The 18432-nt window shown below is 59.4% G+C and overlaps 2 protein-coding genes across 5 annotated transcripts in view; one reads left to right on the top strand and one right to left on the bottom strand.

Moving 5' to 3' along the window:
• Positions 1–7417, top strand: part of TAOK1 (TAO kinase 1) — a 59006-nt gene extending 51589 nt beyond the window's left edge. The window contains exon 20 of the mRNA XM_052688584.1: positions 1279–7417. Coding sequence (XP_052544544.1) covers positions 1279–1740 — 462 coding nt within the window. The 3' untranslated portion in view covers positions 1741–7417. The remainder of the gene's footprint in view (positions 1–1278) is intronic.
• A 1009-nt stretch (positions 7418–8426) lies between these two features.
• On the bottom strand, positions 8427–17774 carry GIT1 (GIT ArfGAP 1). Of its 4 annotated transcripts, XM_052688585.1 has the most exons (22): positions 17636–17774; positions 15148–15281; positions 14958–15070; positions 14767–14872; positions 14601–14687; positions 14389–14519; positions 14206–14300; positions 14080–14122; positions 13832–13858; positions 13533–13581; positions 13364–13436; positions 12667–12764; positions 12472–12583; positions 12263–12390; positions 12029–12181; positions 11704–11931; positions 11524–11577; positions 11186–11272; positions 11008–11081; positions 10760–10942; positions 10625–10688; positions 8427–10551 (listed from the first exon to the last, which is right to left on the bottom strand). In XM_052688585.1, the coding sequence occupies exons 1-22, from the start codon at positions 17685–17687 to the stop codon at positions 10339–10341; spliced, it is 2304 nt and encodes a 767-aa protein (XP_052544545.1). In that variant the 5' UTR covers positions 17688–17774; the 3' UTR covers positions 8427–10338. The 4 variants fall into 4 exon arrangements, with proteins under 4 accessions (XP_052544545.1, XP_052544548.1, XP_052544546.1 ...); XM_052688588.1 differs by lacking the exon at positions 11524–11577; XM_052688586.1 differs by lacking the exon at positions 13832–13858 and having other exon boundaries at positions 17636–17773.
• Between the last annotated feature and the right edge of the window lie 658 nt (positions 17775–18432).

Raw genomic sequence — 18432 nt, 5'->3', positions numbered from 1 at the left:
CTTCCTCTTCTGCCATTTCCAGGCCTGCTGAGTGCTGCATGGCTTTCAGCAAGAGTTAGCCAGGCTGCTCTGCAGAGACCCAGTGCCATTCACCTAGCGGCAAGAAACAGGCGAGTGGGTAAGGCTGCTTCTGAGAGCCTGAAATGGCTCAGGAGATGACTCACACGGGAGCAGATTGTTTCCTAAACTCCATATGAAATCACTTTGCATATTCCCTGACTAAGGCAAGAGGTGCTTACCAGTACAACGCTCTGCCCAGTGCCTTCAGCACAGACCGAGACGTCGCCTCTCAGCTGCGTCACCGCTGACAGCAGATGCTACGGAGCTGTGCTGAAAGCCTTGGCTACTGCTTTTTACCCTTCTGGACTTCTTCACTGAGGCCAAATGTTGCTTTTTCAGTGCCAGCAAGAAGATAACTAAGCCATTCTTTGCTTTTCTACCTGACTGCAAAGATTTCAATGGGAAAGGCTTCTGGCCCTGTGTGAGGGGTGTTGGGGGCCATGGCTCCATGTTACCAGCACTCAGAGAGCTGATCCCAGTGCCCCTACCAAAGTACTGCTGGAAACTGATTTGGAACAGCGTTGCAGGGACAAAATTGGAGTTGCCAGTGTGCATATCATCTAGCTGATCATCTGCCACACGCCGCAAACATCGCTGCCTGCTTTCTTCAGCCATGCACACTGGAGAAGGTAGCAGGGTAACACGACCAATTTAGGAAATGGATAGATAACAGGTGGTAAATGAGAGCTAGGAAAATCTGACCAGTGAACATTTGAGAGGAAACTGAATGTGGGCTAATATGTTGGCTCCTGGAGAAAAGAGCAAATGTCATCAGCAGATTCAGCTACAAGCAGTGCAGGTCATGTTAAGCAGTGCTGGCAGGTGTTTGTAGATACTGTGCTTGGCTGTATCTAAAGGTGTCTTCCCAGTAGGTTTCTGTGGAAGCTGTACTCTTGTAAGATTTGCCTATGTCAAGTTGTCAGTATCACTGCAAACTTGGGATTCACATCGCTGAAAAGCTCTGTATTCATGAGGGAACAGGAAGGGAGGCACTCCAGCTAGTGCTCACTGTGCTTTGCCATGCACAGCTCCACGGGGGTCATCCTTTTGCATTAGGAACGGTCTGTTGGTGGAGGTGTGAGCTGGATCCTGTCTCCTGCAGGAATACGAGGAGAAGATTTGCCGTTAGCTTGGTGTTCAGGGTCCTTCAGAAACTTGAGGCCGTGTGCCCATGAAGGAGCCCTGTTGCTACAGACTCTCTTCTTTTTTTCTTCCCAGATTGAGGAGGAGATGCTGGCGTTGCAGAACGAGCGTACCGAACGGATACGAAGCCTGCTGGAGCGTCAAGCTCGCGAGATCGAAGCCTTTGACTCAGAAAGCATGAGGCTAGGTTTTAGTAATATGGTTCTTTCTAATCTCTCCCCCGAGGCGTTCAGCCACAGCTACCCGGGAGCTTCTGGCTGGTCCCACAATCCTACTGGGGGTGCAGGACCTCACTGGGGTCATCCCATGGGTGGCCCACCGCAAGCTTGGGGCCATCCAATGCAAGGTGGACCCCAGCCATGGGGTCACCCCTCGGGGCCCATGCAGGGGGTACCTCGAGGTAGCGCGATAGGGGTCCGCAACAGCCCCCAGGCTCTGAGGCGGACAGCTTCTGGGGGACGGACGGAACAGGGCATGAGCAGGAGCACAAGTGTTACTTCACAAATATCCAATGGTTCACACATGTCTTATACATAACTTAAACAATAACTGAGGGTGGCAATTCCACTGGAGCTGTCTGCCAACAGAAACTGCCTACAGACACCAGCCCAGCAGCCTCCTCAGTGCGGTGCTGACGTGTGGAAGCTGGGTGCACATGGAATATTGTATTCATTTTGTAAAGCATTACGTTTTGTGTTTACTAACTGGGATGTCATAGTATTTGGCTGCAGGGTTTGGGGGGGGGGGGGGTGGTTTTTTGTTGTTGGTTGTTTTTTTGGTTGTTTTTTTTTTGTTTTTTTGGTTGTTTTTTTGTTTGTTGGTTTTGTTTTTGTTTTACTTTTTGGAGGGGTCTCGGGAGGGCGTCTGAGAAATATATGCAATTAGTCAGAAGAGTTGGCTGGTGGTCATCACACTGACAGGACAGAAGGGCCTCAGGCTGCCCACGTCACACCATCCGTAGGAAGTCTGAGGGAGAGCAGAGACCTCCTCCCATGTCCGTAAATTTCCAACTCCCACCCTGCAAAAACCAGGCAAGCTGCCTTTTAAACCAACATCCAGGGGAGGAACAGCTGGATCTTCTGTTCCGTTTTTATTTGTCATTAAAGAGGAAACATTTCTAGGGTATTGCCTCTGCCAGGAGGCATTTTCAAAGACTTGTAGGTGAGGAAGAAGGGTCAGAAGAGAGGCCAGGAGACGCCGGGGCTCAGCAGGGCCCTTCTACCCAAGTGCCGGCTCCGTGTTGTGTCAGAAGCGAAGTTCTCTCAGAAGGCACCGGTCAGCTTCCTGAGAGCACTGTAGGTAAACCTGTTTGGAGGGAGCAGGCTAGAAATGTTAGAAGTTGTATTCCTGCTTTAGCACTCCCTGACTGTGCTGCTGGTAGCTCAGGCGAGGTTGGGCAGAGGAGTGTAAGTAATGCACTTGTACAGCTAATACTGTGACATCTCATCTTAGCTAAGCATCAGAATAATTCTTGGAGCCCAGCGTAGTCCTTTTTGCTCCATTCAGAAATGTTAGATTTTCAGCCAATCAGTCTCAAATGCCAGAGGTGTTTTGAAGGATGCCATAGTCACAAAATGCCATTGATCGGGTTTTTCATTGTTACACTACATCCACCAATTTATTACCTTTTTGGCTTGTTGCAATTTCCTGTTTACATGTAGAGTGTAGCCAACTGTTGAAATGTTTAGTTGCCACAGTGTACCAGGAGGAGCTGAGCCAATGACTCTTCCCAGCTGATGACTAACCCACATCACCACTGTAGATCTTGCTGCATGTGAGGCTCCTTTTTATTATTTTTGTTGCTGCAATACTTTACAACTCTTACAGACCCTTGAGATGCTGTGATCGTTTGGCAGCATATCACGCCATGCAAGAAGGCACTACTTCCAGAGGCTCGTTGGAGCTGCTGTACTACTGAAAGGAAGCAAAGGAGGTCGTGGAAATCAATCCAGTGATAAAAGGTCAGGGAGTCTAATGAAGCGAGAGACTTTGTGGCATAGTGTCATCCCTTGGTGCTGGGAACTGGAGATGCTGCCGTGCTCTTGTGTCAGTGCCCGAGCAGGCTGGGGCAGCCAGCACTGCGGGGTTAGGAGGAGTGCAGGTTCGGCTCGAGGCAAAGCTTTCTGTCTTGGGGACTGACTAGCCAGGGTTCTTTGTAAATGTTTTTCCTTGCACACTAATCATCTTGAAGAAAACACTAGCTGCTAACTCTAGGATTTGCCTTTAATATGTTTATAGGGCTCAAAAGCAAGGTTTTCCGAATGTGTTTGTCCACGTGACATATTTATATAGTAAATACTCCGGTGTCTCGCTGCTGTTCAGTACTCTCAACAGGGCGGCGTTCCTTCGGTAGCTAAATTAACGTCCACTCCCAACCCTCAGCACTCCGCCTGCGTCCAGTGAATCCCACTGGGGCTTTGAGCGTCTTGACGTAGCATATCACTGAGATGGAATGCCCAAACCACCAGCAGATGTTTGGGCAGCCCCTTAGCCAGGAGCCCTGTAGTCCATGCAGTTCACAGGAGCGGTCCTGAGGAAGGGGCCGTCGCCCTCTGCGGACGGTGGTGACTCTGAATTGTGCTGTCCCTGCCTCTGCTCTGTTCTCACGTGCAGTCGGATGTTTTGGGGTCACTCTTTTGCGTTGCAAATATTGATTAAAAAGAAACGCAGCGGAACAGGTTTTGGTTTAGAAAGAAGGGACAAGAGGGGAAAAAAACCAAACAACAAACCAGAAAGAATGGAAAGGCCAACCCCCCCCCCCCAGACTGTATTGGCGTTTACTGTGTGAGTGTGGAGCGTGTGTCCAGAGCACGGTGCTGACACGAGGCGTGAAGCTCCGCTCCTCCAGCAGCAGTGGGACAGGCTGTGCCCGTGGGTTCCTTCTTTTGCTTCTGTTATGGTTTGAATTTGGTCGAGTCTCTGGCTTAAATTGAGCTACTTCCACAGGATTCTCTCAATTCCCATCTCTTTGTGTAACGTCGAGCATGACTGAATGCTGAATCCAAATGATGGCTATCCCGTATTGGCTTTTTTTGTATTCAAAAAGAATTGTGTAGTAACCATTTTTACATGTATATCATGTGCAGACCTGGACTATTCCAACAAGTTAATATTTTAATTAAAATAGTTTGCAAAAACTGATTCAGATCAACTGGTCTAAATGTGTGTGTCCCTGCGTGTGCCTGGGGGAAGGAGGCTGCCCTAAAAAGCTGAGCCGAAGGGAAAGCAGTGCTGTGCAGCGTGGCCAGAGGGACTCAGGTTGTGCACTGGAGGTGTGTGAGATGCGTGAACGGCTCAGAAACCCGCTAAAGAGACGCAAACAATTTCTGAATCAGTTTGCAAACTCTGTTTTTAAACTTAAGAACGGTGATTCCGGACGGCGCCTGTTGCAGCCGTGCCCTGACCTTGGCTTGTGGAATACCATACGTGGTAGGAACTGCTCCAGTACCTCAGTAAAAGCGTTCTGTCACATCTTTTACTCTTGTGTTTAACACTGGGGAAACTCTGCTCTGTGGACTGCTTGGCAGATGTTCTTGCAGTATTCTCCGATCAGCAGCTTGGCACCCGAAATCTGTTGCTTGGTGGTTGTTTTCTTTTCCCCTGTGCAAATTTCTGATTGTAGTTTAGCTCAGAAATGGGAAACAAAACCGAAACGCAAGCAGAGGAGCCAGCGATTTCACCTCTTCATCCAATCTGAAATTGTTTGGTTTTCTTTAATTAAAATCAGTGCGAGGCTCCCAGGGAGGCAGCAGCCACCTCTCCCATCCGTATCGTGTGCTCCGTGCTTCTTCCTGGGGTGCAGAGCTGAAGTGGCCCGGCTCCATTTTGCCTGCACCCCATCCTCCCAGCCCGTGGGCTTCAGAGGGGTTGAAGAGATCTGTGTGGTTTGATAGCAGGCCTCCCACAGACACTCCCTGCAGCCATCCTTGTCTGGCTCAGGGACAGGCTGGCACCGTTCTGCTCCCCGTGCAGCCCTCGTGCTTTAGAAGAGCGTGCACTGCCCATGAGCTGCAGCCTGCACAGTGTGCACCACCGTAGGCCCTGGAACGATGCTGTTATGGTCCCCAGGGGAAGGGCTGGGTGCACTGCCAGCTGCCCTGCCCCGCTCACCCTCTTCGTGTGCCATTTCTTGAGAGGCAATAAATTGTATTGTACCACTGTCTACCATTACTCCTTTCAATACGCACATCTCTGGATATATATATATATGGTATCTCCCTTGTATATATTTCTGTACTCTGTGTGTGTGGGTGTGCAGGCACCCACGTCCCGCTGTGCAGTTCTGCCAGGGCACTTCAGTTCTGTGCTGTAGCACTCTGCTCGTGGGCCGTGCGGGGCTCTCTGAGGACGAGGGCACGATGCTGGGTACAGTGCCCTGCTCATCATTGCTTTCGTTTTGCAGGGAGCAGGAGGGCAGGAGAGCTGCTAGCAGTGTGCTGGAAAGCTCCCGGAGGGTACGGGCAAGTCGGAAGGCTGCGGAGAAGAAAACGAGGTGATGTAGTGGTAGGGAAGCACAGAGCTGCTGAGGGGCAGTGAGCAGCGGGTGGCTGTGTGGGCTCAGCTGGGTCCTAGCAGCATCACCGTGCCTCCAACCTTTGATGGTCCCGAGTCAAAGCTGCCACTGGCTCCTAGCACTGCGGTTTGTGGCTAGAGCAGGTCTGTGAAGGATGGCAAGAGAAGTGATGTTGGATGATTTAACACACGTGTGCGTAGACGTGCGCATGCGTATCGATACAATTTTGGTGCATTCCTTATTCTGCTTAGGCACGTGTGCTTTGTTACTCAAGTCCCGTGAGCAGAGGATGGCCTTGTCCTCCCCTGGGTGCCATGCTGGACGGATGGCCGCCCTCAAGCTGTGAAGCCCTCTTGTGCTGACCTCTTCCTTGGTCCTCTGAGACCCCAACATCTTAGTGAGGCATCGGGCAGATGGGGTTAAAAATGGTTCATTTGTGCATCGGGTCGCTGCCGTTCAGCTGTGTCCCCCACAGCCCCGAGGCCCGGCCAGCTTAGCAGCATGCCAAACACGGGTGCTCATTGTGCTGCTGGAGGGTTCTGAGGCGATTTCCCTCTCTCCCCATTGGAAGGTCTGTGGCAGGGCTTTAGGAGAGGTCTGGGTCGGGTTGTGCCATCCTTGCCCATAGGCAGCGCGCGTGGGGCCGCCGCGGCCGCGCCGCTCTGCTGTGGTTGTGTCAGTTTGCACTTTTATGAGGCCGTTGTGCCGGGGTCTGGGAGAGATGTGCGCTGTGGGGAGCTGGCAGCAGCCAAAAGAAAAAGCCAGCGGTTGTGGCAAATGTCACCTGCTGCAGCAAGGTGGCCCCGGTCCCGTCGCGCAGTGGGGAGGAAGGCCGTGTCAGCCGGAGAGGGACTTAGCAAAGCGGATTTGCGGCCAAGAAGCACCTTAACCACTGAGCTGCGGGGCTCTGACCATTGCACTTCACCTGCAGGCTCCTCGGGGCTGGGGGCGGCCCTTGGCTGTGGGAGCGTGGGGCTGCAGCTCTGCGGTGCCCTCGGAGCGCTGTGTCCCAGCGCGGCCCCGTCCCTCCCTGCTTGCTTTCCCTGAGTGCGCGCACTGAGCCCGGCCCCGCTGCCCACCCCTGAGTACGGGTACCTCAGAACATGCACAGTTTGAATTTTCACTGACAATTAGTTGAATGATTGTGAGTGGAAAAAAAAAAAAAAAAGAAAAAGAAAAAAAAAAGACTTTGTAATTATCTGTAAATATGTAGTTAACAAATTGACCTAGTTTCTGTATTTTTTAAGTTTTTTTGTACTAAAATTTATAGAGAACAGTCTGTGCCAGCTAGCAGAAAGCTACTGTAATTGCCAGTCGTAGTGCAGCATGCATCTAATCCCTGAGATTGTCGAGGTGACGCTGTAAGGAATTGTGCTTCTGTATTGCTGGGGGGAGCGGGGCTCAGCCTGGGGTCCCCATGCCCCCCCTGTGCCATGTGCCACTGTGGGCAGCCCGACGGACGGCAGCGGTGCTGGGGCTGAGCTCGGCGGGTTCCGTTCCTTTGCTGCGGTTTTAATACCGTCTGATGACTTTTTGTTTTCAGCCTTTGTAGAAACGATCCGTTTTTCTTTCCCCTTTCTCAGTGCTTTTGTCTTAAGCCCCGGAGCTCATCTAAACCTACTGGAGGAAAAAAAAAAAAAAAAAAAAAAAAAGAAAAGGAAAAAAAAAAAAGGACAAAAAAAAAAAAAAAAAAAAGAAGAATTTCATTTGAGATCATTGCCTGCTTTTAGCGCCAGGATCACGCATTTCTATGGCAACTCTGAGCTCAGCAGAGTTGGGCGAGCAGCACGGCTGCCGATGAGCTGAAGGACGCGGCTCTGCTGCTCGGCGCGGCTCCGGGAGCCCCGCGTGTCCCACAGCCCCATCCTGGAGCACGGCGTGGGCGCCCATCCCGCCCCGCTGTCCCGCAGCAGAGGTGAGCCCGGAGCCCAGAGCTGCGCCGAGCATCCCAGGAAGCTGCAGGCAGAGGGCTTTGGGGCGCGGGTGAGGCTGTGCTCGAGGGCCGGGTCCCGGCCGCCCTTGGCCTGTGGGGATGGAGCTTCCGAGGGCCGGGCATCCGTGAAGGAGCAGCGTCCTCGTGTGCGGGTTTGGCGAGCGAACCGCCTGCGTCCTCCCTCCCGTTTCCCTCCTGACCCCTCGCAGCCCTTCTCCTTGCTTGCTTGGAACGGGAGCGTTGTTCCCTGCCTAGAAACAGCCGAAACGTGGGGGGGGGTGGGGTGGGGGGAGGGCAAGGGAGGGGGGGAGGGAGGGAGGGGGACAGCCCTGATGTAAATAATTAACGTGACAAAGTGAAGTGTGTATAACAGAAAGGCGACGGCCCTTGGGGCACCCGAGGAGGTCGCTGGGCCGAGCCGCGGGCAGCAGCGTTGGCCGTGAGCAGCCCTTGGTTTTGTGTGCGAGCGGGTAGCGGTGTGTGCTAAGGGTAGGAGATGCTATGTGAGGTGTGTATAGTGTACATTTTTACAAATAGCTTGCTTGTATTGTGGAGATTTTAAAGACAAACTTGAGAATTCTAGCCTAACTATTAACACAAGTTTAACATCAGTTACCCCCACTGGGTTCAGAGCCTCTTGAATGTATATTCCTTTTTGTAACCTAAATGACCTATTCTTCTACCAGTCAGCCAGACATCCTATTTATATTTTTAATTTTATATATATTACTTTCCATTCGTTTCCATTATTTCCAGCATGTTCCTGGGTTTGGTTGGTTGTTTTTCTTTTTTTTCAGTTCGTTTGGGGTTTTGTTTTGTTTCTCTTTGCACAAGCAATGAACTTTTCACTCCAACCTGGTGTTTTCCAACCCGTTTTCCCCCCTTCCTCTTCTCCACCCCTGTTGTTTTTTCCTTCCACCATCCGTTTGGGTTTTTCTGGGCCGGGATGCAGCGGGGCGGGGAGGAGGGGAACGGCTCATTTTCCATTTGCAGCTTGCTGTGCAAATGCCAGGTCTTTTTTTCGCCGGTCGACTTCAAACGCTTCACTTGCTGGTTGCTTTCAAAAAAGAAAACAACAACAACAACAGCAACAAGGTAAACCCTTATCAGTGCGAGGAGAGCGGGGTGGGAGCAGGGAAGCGCACACCTGTAGGGACACGGCTGGAGCTGCGGGGCCGTGGCCGCTTCCCCCACCCCCCTCCTCTGCCGGGACCCCACAGCAGCTCACAGCCCCACGGCCACCCGCGTGGGGTTCCCTCCTGGTCCAGCAGAGCCCGGCCTTGGTGGCTTTGTGCTGCAGGTAGACAACACGCATCTCTGCTGTTTTGCTATGAACACTGGTGTGAGGTTTCCAGGCCCTCGCCCACGGCGGTGGGCTGCCAAGGATCCAAATGGGAACCCGACTCCTGCCTGCCTCCGTGGCCGGGAGCAGCGGCTGGTATGAGTGAACCTCCAGGTGTGCGTTTTCCTTCTTGTAGGAAATGCCACGAGCACTAACTGGTAAGGCTTAATGTACAGTATATTGTCAGTATTCTGGTATTCTTCTGGTTCAACATACATTATAGCTCATATATAACCTGTATTAATTGTATAGATTGTGCATTTAAAGCTGTTACCGAGTTGTCAGAAAAATAAGAGAAGAGAAAAAGAAAAAAAATAAGGTCATATGTAATATTTTGTTTGTAAGTATCCTTTGTATCATAGCAAAGGAAATGTTAAAAAAAAAAAAAAAATCAACTGTAATAAAGTAATTTTAGTACACGGAGTGTCTGCCTGCGTCCCTGGTGGGGCTGGAGGGTGGGGGTCCCACCGCCGTGCCTCTTTCTGGGGCTGGGGTCCCTCCCCACGCACTGCTGCGGGGTCCCTGCAGCATCCTGCAACCAGCCCGGCTGCCATGGCGACGGGAGGCGGCCCAGCTTTGCTCCGTTGCCTTGACAGCAGCGCTCGCAACGGGGATTGGGAAACGGGGGCAGGACGGAGGTGCTCCTGTCCCCTTTGTATCCGCCCTCCGAAGCCCCCGCCCCGCATTACGGAGCGCTGCTTGCAGGGACCCCCCGCAATGTCACAGCAGGGGGAGCACGGGGCGATGTTTCCTAATGGAGGACACAGCCCGGCAGGGATTGCAGCAAGCCCAGCCCCCAGCCTGACATTCATTACCAGCACGTTCTGCTGCTCTCAGCACAGCCAGCCGTCCCCACGCAGCGCTCCAAGTGCAGAGCAGCGCGTCGCACCCTGAGCCTTCCTCTGCCCCATCACCATCCTCCTCCCCCAGGCTGCCAGGTCCACAGCCAGCAGGTCCGGCCCTTGGGGACACGGTGGGAGGGAGCCGGGGGCCGTGCAACGCTCACATCTTTATTGATACAAATGTACAAGGACACATCTTACACGAGGCAGCGCGGCGCGGGGCAGGACGCCCGGGAGGGGAGAAAATGGGGAAGGCCTCCAGGCATCCCCTGTCCAGTGTAATGCTGCGGGCGGCCCTGGGGGAGCGCGGCCGCGGGGAGGGGGGGGGAAAACGTGGCCACGCAGGAGGATGGCACACGCTATGTACAGGATAAGTTAGGAGCGGGCTGGGGCTGCCGTACGGGGGCACCTCCCCAGGGCCGAGCACCAGCTCTGCTGCGACAGCCGCCCGCACTCAGCCCAAACCGGAGGGAGGAGACGGAGAGCAGAGGCCGTGGGTCGGAGCTCACTGCTTCTTCTCGCGGGTGGTGATGGTGACCAGCTGCTTGGCCGCCTTGGCGATGTCGTAGGCGCACTGGATGACCTGCTGTGTCAGCAGCTGGTAGTCCACGGCTGCGCCCGGCTCCGGCGGCACGGTTTTGCGGCACTCGCTCTGCAGCCGGTAGGCGCTGGCGTTGAGCAGGCGCAGGGAGCTCCGCACCGTCTCCAGCGCCGGTTTCTGCACGGGGACAGCATTAAGGGCATGGACTCGGCGTGATGGGAGCCCGGCGGGGTCACTCCCCCATCCCTACCTTGGGGAAGAGCGACGCCATCTCCGTCACTGCCGAGTGGATCTTCTCTGAGCACGGCACGAAGCTGCGGGCAAACAGGGCTGAGCGATGCGGGGCACGACGCCGCCCAGCCCCACGCTCACACCACAGCCCTACCTGTCGTGCTTGGACTCCTGCGCAGCCCGCAGCAGCTCCTGGATGTTTTTGGTGACCTGCTCGGTTTTCAGGATGACGTCCTCTGTGCTGGGCAGCCCGGGGTCCAGCTCCCCGTCCAGCGGGTCCAGCTCGTGTGGGAAGTCCTCGTCCTTGCTCAGCTCCACGAAGCGCTTCCCCTCCACACTGTGGGGATACACGGGTCAGGGCCAGCTCCAGGTCCCCCAGTGGTCCCCATCCCCATCACTCACCCCAGCAGGATCTCGCCTGTCTGTGTATTATCATAGTCGCTATCGGTGCCGCTGCCGTGCCGGTCCAGTTTGCTCTGTGGGGCAGAGCTGCAGCATTACACCCTGCCCGGCCCCATATCCATACAGGGATAAGAGATAAGGTCCCTCCACCCCGCTCTGACTCCCCCCGGTACATCACCATGTGCCGGGCACCGTCGGGAGGGCAGGAGAGCAGCGGGGAGGACGGGGGAAAGGGCATGGAGGAGACCGATGGACCTTTCCGCATCTGGAGGGGGAAGAAAGGGGGGAAAAGGGAGCTGAGTGGGGGGCACGGCAGGGCGCGGAGCCGAGCCCGGTGGCACGCAGGGGAGGACGAGCACAGGGGACACCACCACCCTGCATGCAGGGAAGTCCCGCGGCCGCCGGCCCCACTGTGGGTTCCCCGGCACTGCAGGGGTGGGGAACGTCCCAGGAGCTCAGGAGGCCGACAGCCCCCCCCGTGCCATGCAGGAGCCGCCCCCGCTGCGGCCCCCTTACCCGGTACACGCTGGCCGGGATGTGCATGGAGTACAGAGCTTCGTCCTCCACCTCCTGCGACACACAAAAGGGTGAAGCCCCGCCACCCCCACCTCGGCATCACCTGCAGCTGCCCCGAGACCCCTCCCCAAAATAACCCATCCCAACGTAGCCCACCCCAAAGCCCAACCCCATACTCACGCCGCCTCCAAAGGGCTGCAGCCGGGTCACCAGCTCCTCCACTGGCTGCCCAAAGGGTTTCAGCACCGAGCCCGGCTCGTACATGGAGAAGGCCTGGCGGTCACGGCGGTGCAGGGGGGCCGTGCCGGGGGGGTGCCCGTGCTCAGGGCGCTCGCTGGGGGCTGGGGTGGGGTGCGGGGGGGCCGCCTGCTGCCGGATCTGCGTGTTCTCTGATTGCAGCTTGTGGATCTGCGGCGGGGGAGAGAGCAGTAAGCAGGGGTGGGAAGGGAATAGGGAACAAGGGAAAATGGGGTGCCTAGAAGGGGGGGGGGTCCGGCACACACACCTCACGCTGCAGCCGGCGCAGCTCATCGCTCAGGCTGTTGTTCACCTTCATTAGCTGCTGCACTTTGGCCTCGGAGGCGGCCAGGGCTTTCTTCACCTCCAGGTACTCCTGCAGCGTGATGGGGCCGTCTGACAGGTCGGAGGAGTCCATGCTCTGTGAAGGGAGAGGGGCTCAGTACCAGGAGCTGGGAGCTGCAGGGTGGATCTGGGTGTTGGGGAGGGGGCTGCGGCCCACCCGTGCACGGTTGTTGCGGGACGCGTTGCGCAGCAGCTCCTGGTCTGTGTCCTCGTCGGAGGCGACGCTGTCGTAGTCGTGCTGGTCGTCCAGGTCGCTCTGGCTCCTCAGTGAATAGTCGAGGGCCTCTGCAGGGCCAGGAGGCTCAGCTGGGGATGTGGGGTGTTCCCACCCTCCCCTACTCTCCCCCCAGCTGCCCTCATCCTCACCCGTGGGGCTGAGCGGGCTCTTGCCCTGCTGCCGGCGCTTGGCTTCCCCCAGAATATCGATGAGCAGAGTGGCAAACTCCCGGGCGTTGAACCTGGCCAACTTCTGCCGGCCCTGGGATGGCAGGGGAGATAAAAGCAATGAGGGGGGGGGGGGTCCGAGCGTGAGGAGGGGTCTGAGCAGAGCACTGGGCTCACCTGGTTGCGGGTAGCCGAATACTCAGGGTTGACGGGAAGGAAGGGGACGGCGCTGCGCTCGGTCACCAATGTGCTGTGGTTCTGCGTCGTCAGCCACACTGCGGGCAGGGGGGAATTTCAGGGGGGCACCCACCCCTATGGGTTGGGGTCCTGGAGGTGCCATCCCCCGCCCAGCAGGCTGCGGGGCCGGCAGGACGCAGGCGCGGGCGTGGGGCCAGCGTGCAGGGCTGGGAGCAGAGCCCAGGAGAGCTGAAGGGAATGATCTCCTCCAACCCCTCAGCCTGCCCTGGGGGGGGCCCTCTGCACAGTGCTGACCCCCAGACCCCTTCTGGGTGCCCCCAGCTGAGTAAGGAGTAAAGCACAACGCGCCCAATCCTACCCACCCGCCACAGAAAAGGGCTGCCCCCCTCCACCCAAACCCAAGGACGGGGTGTATCCACAAGGCTCATCCCCACCCCCAGCTGGGGTCCCAGCACCCACCTCCAGCGCCCGACACCCCGATCCGGCACCGCAGCCCCTCGCTAAAGGAAACGGCCCTCGGCCCCGGCCCGAGGAATGAGGAAGGAGGGGCCTGCGGTGCGGATCGGATCGGGGGGAGTGCCGGGCTCTGCTCCTCCCCGCGCCGGGACGGCCGCCAGCACCCAGCCGGGGGGGGGGGGGGGACGGACACCCAGCAGCCGCCCCCAGCCCCGCTCACCCGCATCGTTCTCGCGCCGATCCACCTCGTCGTACACGTCCATGGCCAGCTCCTCAAACAGGCGGTTGCTGAGCTGCGTCGGGATGGGGGAAGCATCAAGCCGGGAGCGGGGGGAGGAACGCAAAGCGCTGAGCCCCCCCACCCCATCGCCTCCCGGCCCCGTGCTCACCGCTTGCAGCTTCTTCTTGGCCGCCTTGGCCAGCTCGGACAGGTCCAGGCTGCGGGGTGCATGAGGTGGGGGGACACAAAGTTGGAGTTATTCCTATTCTGCCCCCACTGATGCTCCCCAGATGCGCCCTGCATGCCCCAGGCTCGGAGGCTTGGGCAGACACGGGTCCAGGACGTGGGGTGGCACAGGGTGAGCAAACCCCCCCCCTCCCAGCTGCCCCCCAAGGGCTGTGCTGAGCACACAGAGCCCATCCCGGCGGCACGGGGCGATCCCTGGTGTGAGTGCCGAGCAGACAATACCTCTGTGCCATGCACTTGGGGCGCACCCTGCGCTCCGGAGGCAGCAGTGGAGGGAAGAACAGGATAAAGGAGGATGTTAAACCGTGCACGTAGCCCCCCCCGGTACACAGACACACACTGACACACACACACACTCCAGGTGATGTTCCAGCGGTGGTCACAGGCACAGGGTCTCCCCCTTTTGCCCAGTGGGGACACTGGGGGGGGGGAAAAGTGACGGCAGACGGCTGCGAGCACGGGGCACTCACCTGTCTGCCATCTGCGGGATGATGTAGTGCCCGTTCTTGTGGTCTGCACAGAGATAAAGGGTGGTGAGAGCGGCCCCCCTGAACCCTCCTAACCCCCCCATACGGTGCGACAGGCACAGCACTCACCCGGCTTCCTGCCGCACAGGTAGAAGGCCAGCCGGTCGGTCAGCTCATACTGGCACTCCACCAGCCGCTCCGCCAGCTCGTGCTGAGCCGCCTGCCTACGAGGCACAGCCGGGGTGACACCAACTGGGCTGGCCACGTCCCCCCCACCCCAACGCAACCCCTCCGCCACCCCAACGCGCTCACCTGGCGTAGTCGATGGGCGTCCTCCCATTGACGTCGGGCGCACCGGGGTCAGCGCCGTACACCACCAGCAGCTCTGCCTGCAGGATCTGCCCGGCCTTGGCGGCCACGTGCAGCGGCGTGGTGCCCTTCTCCTGCGGGCACAGGCAGCGTCAGCCTCGTAGTGACAACGCCGCAACCCCCCGGCTGTCTGCCCCCCCTCCCCCAGAGCTCACCGGGTGGAAGAAGTTGGCCTGAGCACCCAGCGAGAGCAGGCGCAGGCAGGTCTCCAGGTTGCCTGTCCTCACGCTGGAGTGCAATTGCTGCATGGGAAGAGGCAGCAGTCAGTGCCAGCTGTGCCACCGGCACCAAGGGGGGGTCCCTGCCATGCTGTGCCCCCACCTTGCTGAGGTCCTTGGCGGTGACGCCGTCATCGTCCCGGCACGGCAGCTTGTGCACGAAGGCCAACATCTGGTACTTGGCGCGGATGAACTCCGACTTGGTGGGGCTGGCAGACACAGGGTGAGGGGGGGGCATCCAGCACAGCCCCCCCCTCTCCCTCTCGCAGCCCCAACCCCACGGCCCACGCTTACTGCACTTTGTCCTGGGGGTTCGCCTTCCTGCGCCCGCTCTGCACCTGCGCCGGGTCCAGCAGCGAGTGCTCCCAGATGGAGTTGGCCCCATTGCTGGCCAAGGTGTGCACCATCTGTGTGTGTGGGGGGGGGGCACGGTGAGCGGTGGGACAGCCCCTCGTACCCCCACATCCTTCCCAGGTGCACCCACCTGCAGCAGCGTGGCGGGCCAGGGGCTGTGCCGCAGGTGCTTGACGATGGAGATGTGGCGGCCCAGGCTGCGGTGCACGCTGCAGCACTCGTCGCAGATGAGCACACCGCGGTTGATGGAGGCCCAGCCCGGGTCTGCAGGGGGCGTGGGGTGTTATGGGGGGAGTGGGGGGGGGGGAAGGGACCCTCCATCCATCACCCGAAATGGGGTTGGGAGTTGGGGGGGGGGGGGGAGGAGGGAGGGTGGCGGCATCACCGTAGCAACGTAGCGGTTTCCAGGGTGACAGAGAGGGGCTCAGCCCATCGCCAGGGGAAACCCAAAGGGTTCCCTTAGCAACCAAGGGGGGAGGGGGGGGAGCAGGATTTGGCCCCCCCCATCAGAAGGGCTGATAGCAGCAGGACGACGCCAGCACCATGTAGTACATCCCGAGTTGTTGAGGCCGTGCCCCCCCGGGCCGGGCACTGTGGGTGTCCCCATACAGGTGGGTGCCCTCCCACCCACTCAGCCATCATGGACTCAGGGGCTGTGCCCCCCCCAGCAGCCCCACGCCCCCTGCCCGGCCCCGCTCGGCCGCACTGGAGCCCTTTGTGTCCCCAGGAGAACAAAGGGACGTTTGAGCACTGCGTTGGCACCGGCCCTGCTCCAGCCATGAGTGGGGGCCCCACTGCTCTTTGGGGGCAGCTCCCCACGGCCGGCACCCCAATGGGTCTGGGCTCCCCAGCACAAACGGAAGGGACGGGGCACAGATGGGGCGTCACCCCCTCTCCACGCAGGGTGCCACAGCCAAACCGTCCTCAGTGTCCCTCTGCCGTAGCAGAGCAATGCCAGCCCCTGCCCAGCCCCAGCGCTGCACTTCCACCCTCGTTTCTGTAGGGCCCACATAAACACCGCGCCGCCCCACGGGAGGAAGGGCTGCGGCCTGGGGGGAGGGGGTCAGCAGAGGGGCGGCAGCGCCTTCCCTGCACAGCAACCCATCCCCAATCACCCCGTGCAGCGTTTCCTTCCCACACCCTCCCCAAAACCCCACTGCTGTCTCACACTGGGCAGCCCCGGCCCCCTGTGTTGGGGGGGCACAGCCAGCAGCGGCCCCACGGCGGTGTCGTTCCCCCCCCCCCCCCCCCACATACACACACCCCCCATCCTGGCAGCACCAGCCGGGCAGATGGCAGCGCTTGGCAGCAGCACCGCCGCATCTGCGCCTCCGCACCGCGGCCCACGGGGCGCTGCCGGGAACAGGATGCTGCGTGCCGGGGTGCACCCCATATAACACCCCATGTAACACCCCATACAGCACCCCACAGCGCCACCCCCTCCTCCTTCAGCGGGGATCGGGGCGGCTGAGGGCACAGCAGCACGGGGATACCCCCAAAAACCCGGAGCACGGGGAACTCCATCATCCCTGCGCCGCGGGGGCGATGCCGGAGATGGTTACCCGGCGCATCCCAACACCGGCTGCTCCCGGCCCCGCGCCGTCGGAAGCGGCCTCTGGACTTTATAACTCATTTCCTCCCATGGCCGCCGGGCGATAAGGGATTGGAAGAAACCGCTTTCCATTTCCCCCGGTAGGAGCCTCGGCGCCGCCCCGCGGGGAGCGTCGGGTACCCCATAGCACAGGGTGAACCACGGCACCGGGTACCCCATAGCGGCGGGTGACCCCGCAGCCCCCGGCACGTGGCCGCCATCCTCCGGGTTCTGAGCAGCTTTCCGGGCTCTCAGCGTTCATTCATCGCCCCCAGCGCCGCAGGGATGGATTTTGGGGTCACATTGTGGGGAGGGGGGGGGGGAATGTATAAGGTATGTTATAGAGTTCCTGAGGTGCAGAAGGGATTCCCAGTGCGGGGTGCAAAGGGGAATCCTGGGGGTAAAGTAGGGGGTGCAGAGGGGGCGTGATGGGGAGCACCAAGGGGTGCAACAAGGGATCTGGGGGGCACGGGGGGGGGCATATTTAGGGCACGCTGTAGGGTTCCTGGGTGCAGAACAGGGGCAGCGGGGGGGCACAGCGCTGGGTGCCAAGAGGGACCCTTGGGGTAAAGTAGGGGCTACAGAGGGGTGGGTAATGGGGTGCACCGAATGCTGCGGGGGGGACGGGGGGGTTATTTAAGGCACGTCGTGGGATTGTCGTGGGCAAAGAGGGAGTCTGCAGGGGATGCAGCATAGAGTGCGAAGGGGAAGCCGGGGGGCTCCTGAGGGTCTCAGCACGGGGCGCGAAGGGGGAGCGGGGGTCACCGGGACCCTTGTTGGCAAATAGGGGGCGCAAGGAGGGGGGCACCGGGGTGCCGCGGGTGCCAAGCTGGGGGCGCAGAGGGGGGCACTGGGGATCCAAAGCAAAGGGGGAAGAGGGCGTCAGCCAGGTGCCGATGCGGGGGGGGGGAGGGGGCACACGCACAACCGAAGCCGCGAACGGCACCGCGTGGAGGAAGGAGGGGGGGAGGCGAGGGGGGAGGAAACGCCAACGGGAGCCGCGGGGCGGTGCGGGCGCGGCCCTTACCTGCGGCACTGCAGTCCGCGCACACCTCCGCCCGCTGCGCCTTCCGGGACATCCTCAGCGGCGAGGCGGGTCCGGGCCTCTGCGCCAGCGCGGTGCGGGGCGGTGCGGGGCCGGGGAAAGGGGGGGAGTTGGGTTGGGGGAGGGGAGGGAAGGGGGGGGGCGGCGGGGCCCGGGGCTGCTTCGCCCTCCCTGCCGCCTGCCCTGCCGGCTGCTCGCAGCCCCGGCGGCTCCGCAGGAAGCGGCTCAGGCCCGGCCCCGGCGGAGGAGGGGCAGCGCCGTCTCCGCCCCGCGAGCACCGAGCGCCGCCGCCCCGCACCGCCCCGCGCAGCGCAGCGCGGCGCACGGCACGCCCTGAGCGCCGCACCGGCTGCTGGAGGGGGAGCTGCGGCCGGGCGGCCCTGAGGGGCGGCTCGGGGTTCGTCCTGGTCGGCTCCCCGTCCTGGTCCTGGTTCTCATCCCGGCTCTGATCGTCCTCTGGTTCTGGTCCCGGTTCTGATCCTTATCCTGTGTGTCTCCTTGTTCTCGTCCCCGTCCTGGTTCTGTTCCCTGCTTCTAATTCTGGTCCTGGTTTTGGGTATCCCCTGCTCCTGGTCTTGGTCCTGGGTTAGTCTTGGACCTTGTCCTGGTCCTGATCTCGTCCCGGACATCCCCTGGTTCTTGTCAGATAGTGACCCTGATCCTGGACATCCTCTGGGCCTGGTTCCGATTCACAATTTGATCCTGATTCTGCTTCTGGGCTGGTCTCGCTCTGCGCATCCACTGGTACTGGTTTTAGCTTTGGTCCATGTCCTGCTCTC

This window comes from Tympanuchus pallidicinctus, unplaced genomic scaffold (assembly GCF_026119805.1).
Source record: "Tympanuchus pallidicinctus isolate F22 unplaced genomic scaffold, pur_lepc_1.0 scaffold24, whole genome shotgun sequence".
Taxonomy (NCBI): domain Eukaryota; kingdom Metazoa; phylum Chordata; class Aves; order Galliformes; family Phasianidae; genus Tympanuchus; species Tympanuchus pallidicinctus.
Note: the sequence above shows the minus strand (reverse complement) of the source record. Positions and strands in the feature narration are given on the sequence as shown.

Coding starts and splice junctions, on each gene's coding strand:
- GIT1 (XM_052688585.1), bottom strand. CDS start 17,687: ATGTCCCGGAAGGCGCAGCGGGCGGAGGTGTGCGCGGACTGCAGTGCC. Junction 12,391..12,471: donor GAGCCCGCTCAGCCCCACGG/GTGAGGATGAGG, acceptor CTGGCCCTGCAG/AGGCCCTCGACTATTCACTG. Junction 11,082..11,185: donor CCGACGGTGCCCGGCACATG/GTGATGTACCGG, acceptor TCTGCCCCACAG/AGCAAACTGGACCGGCACGG.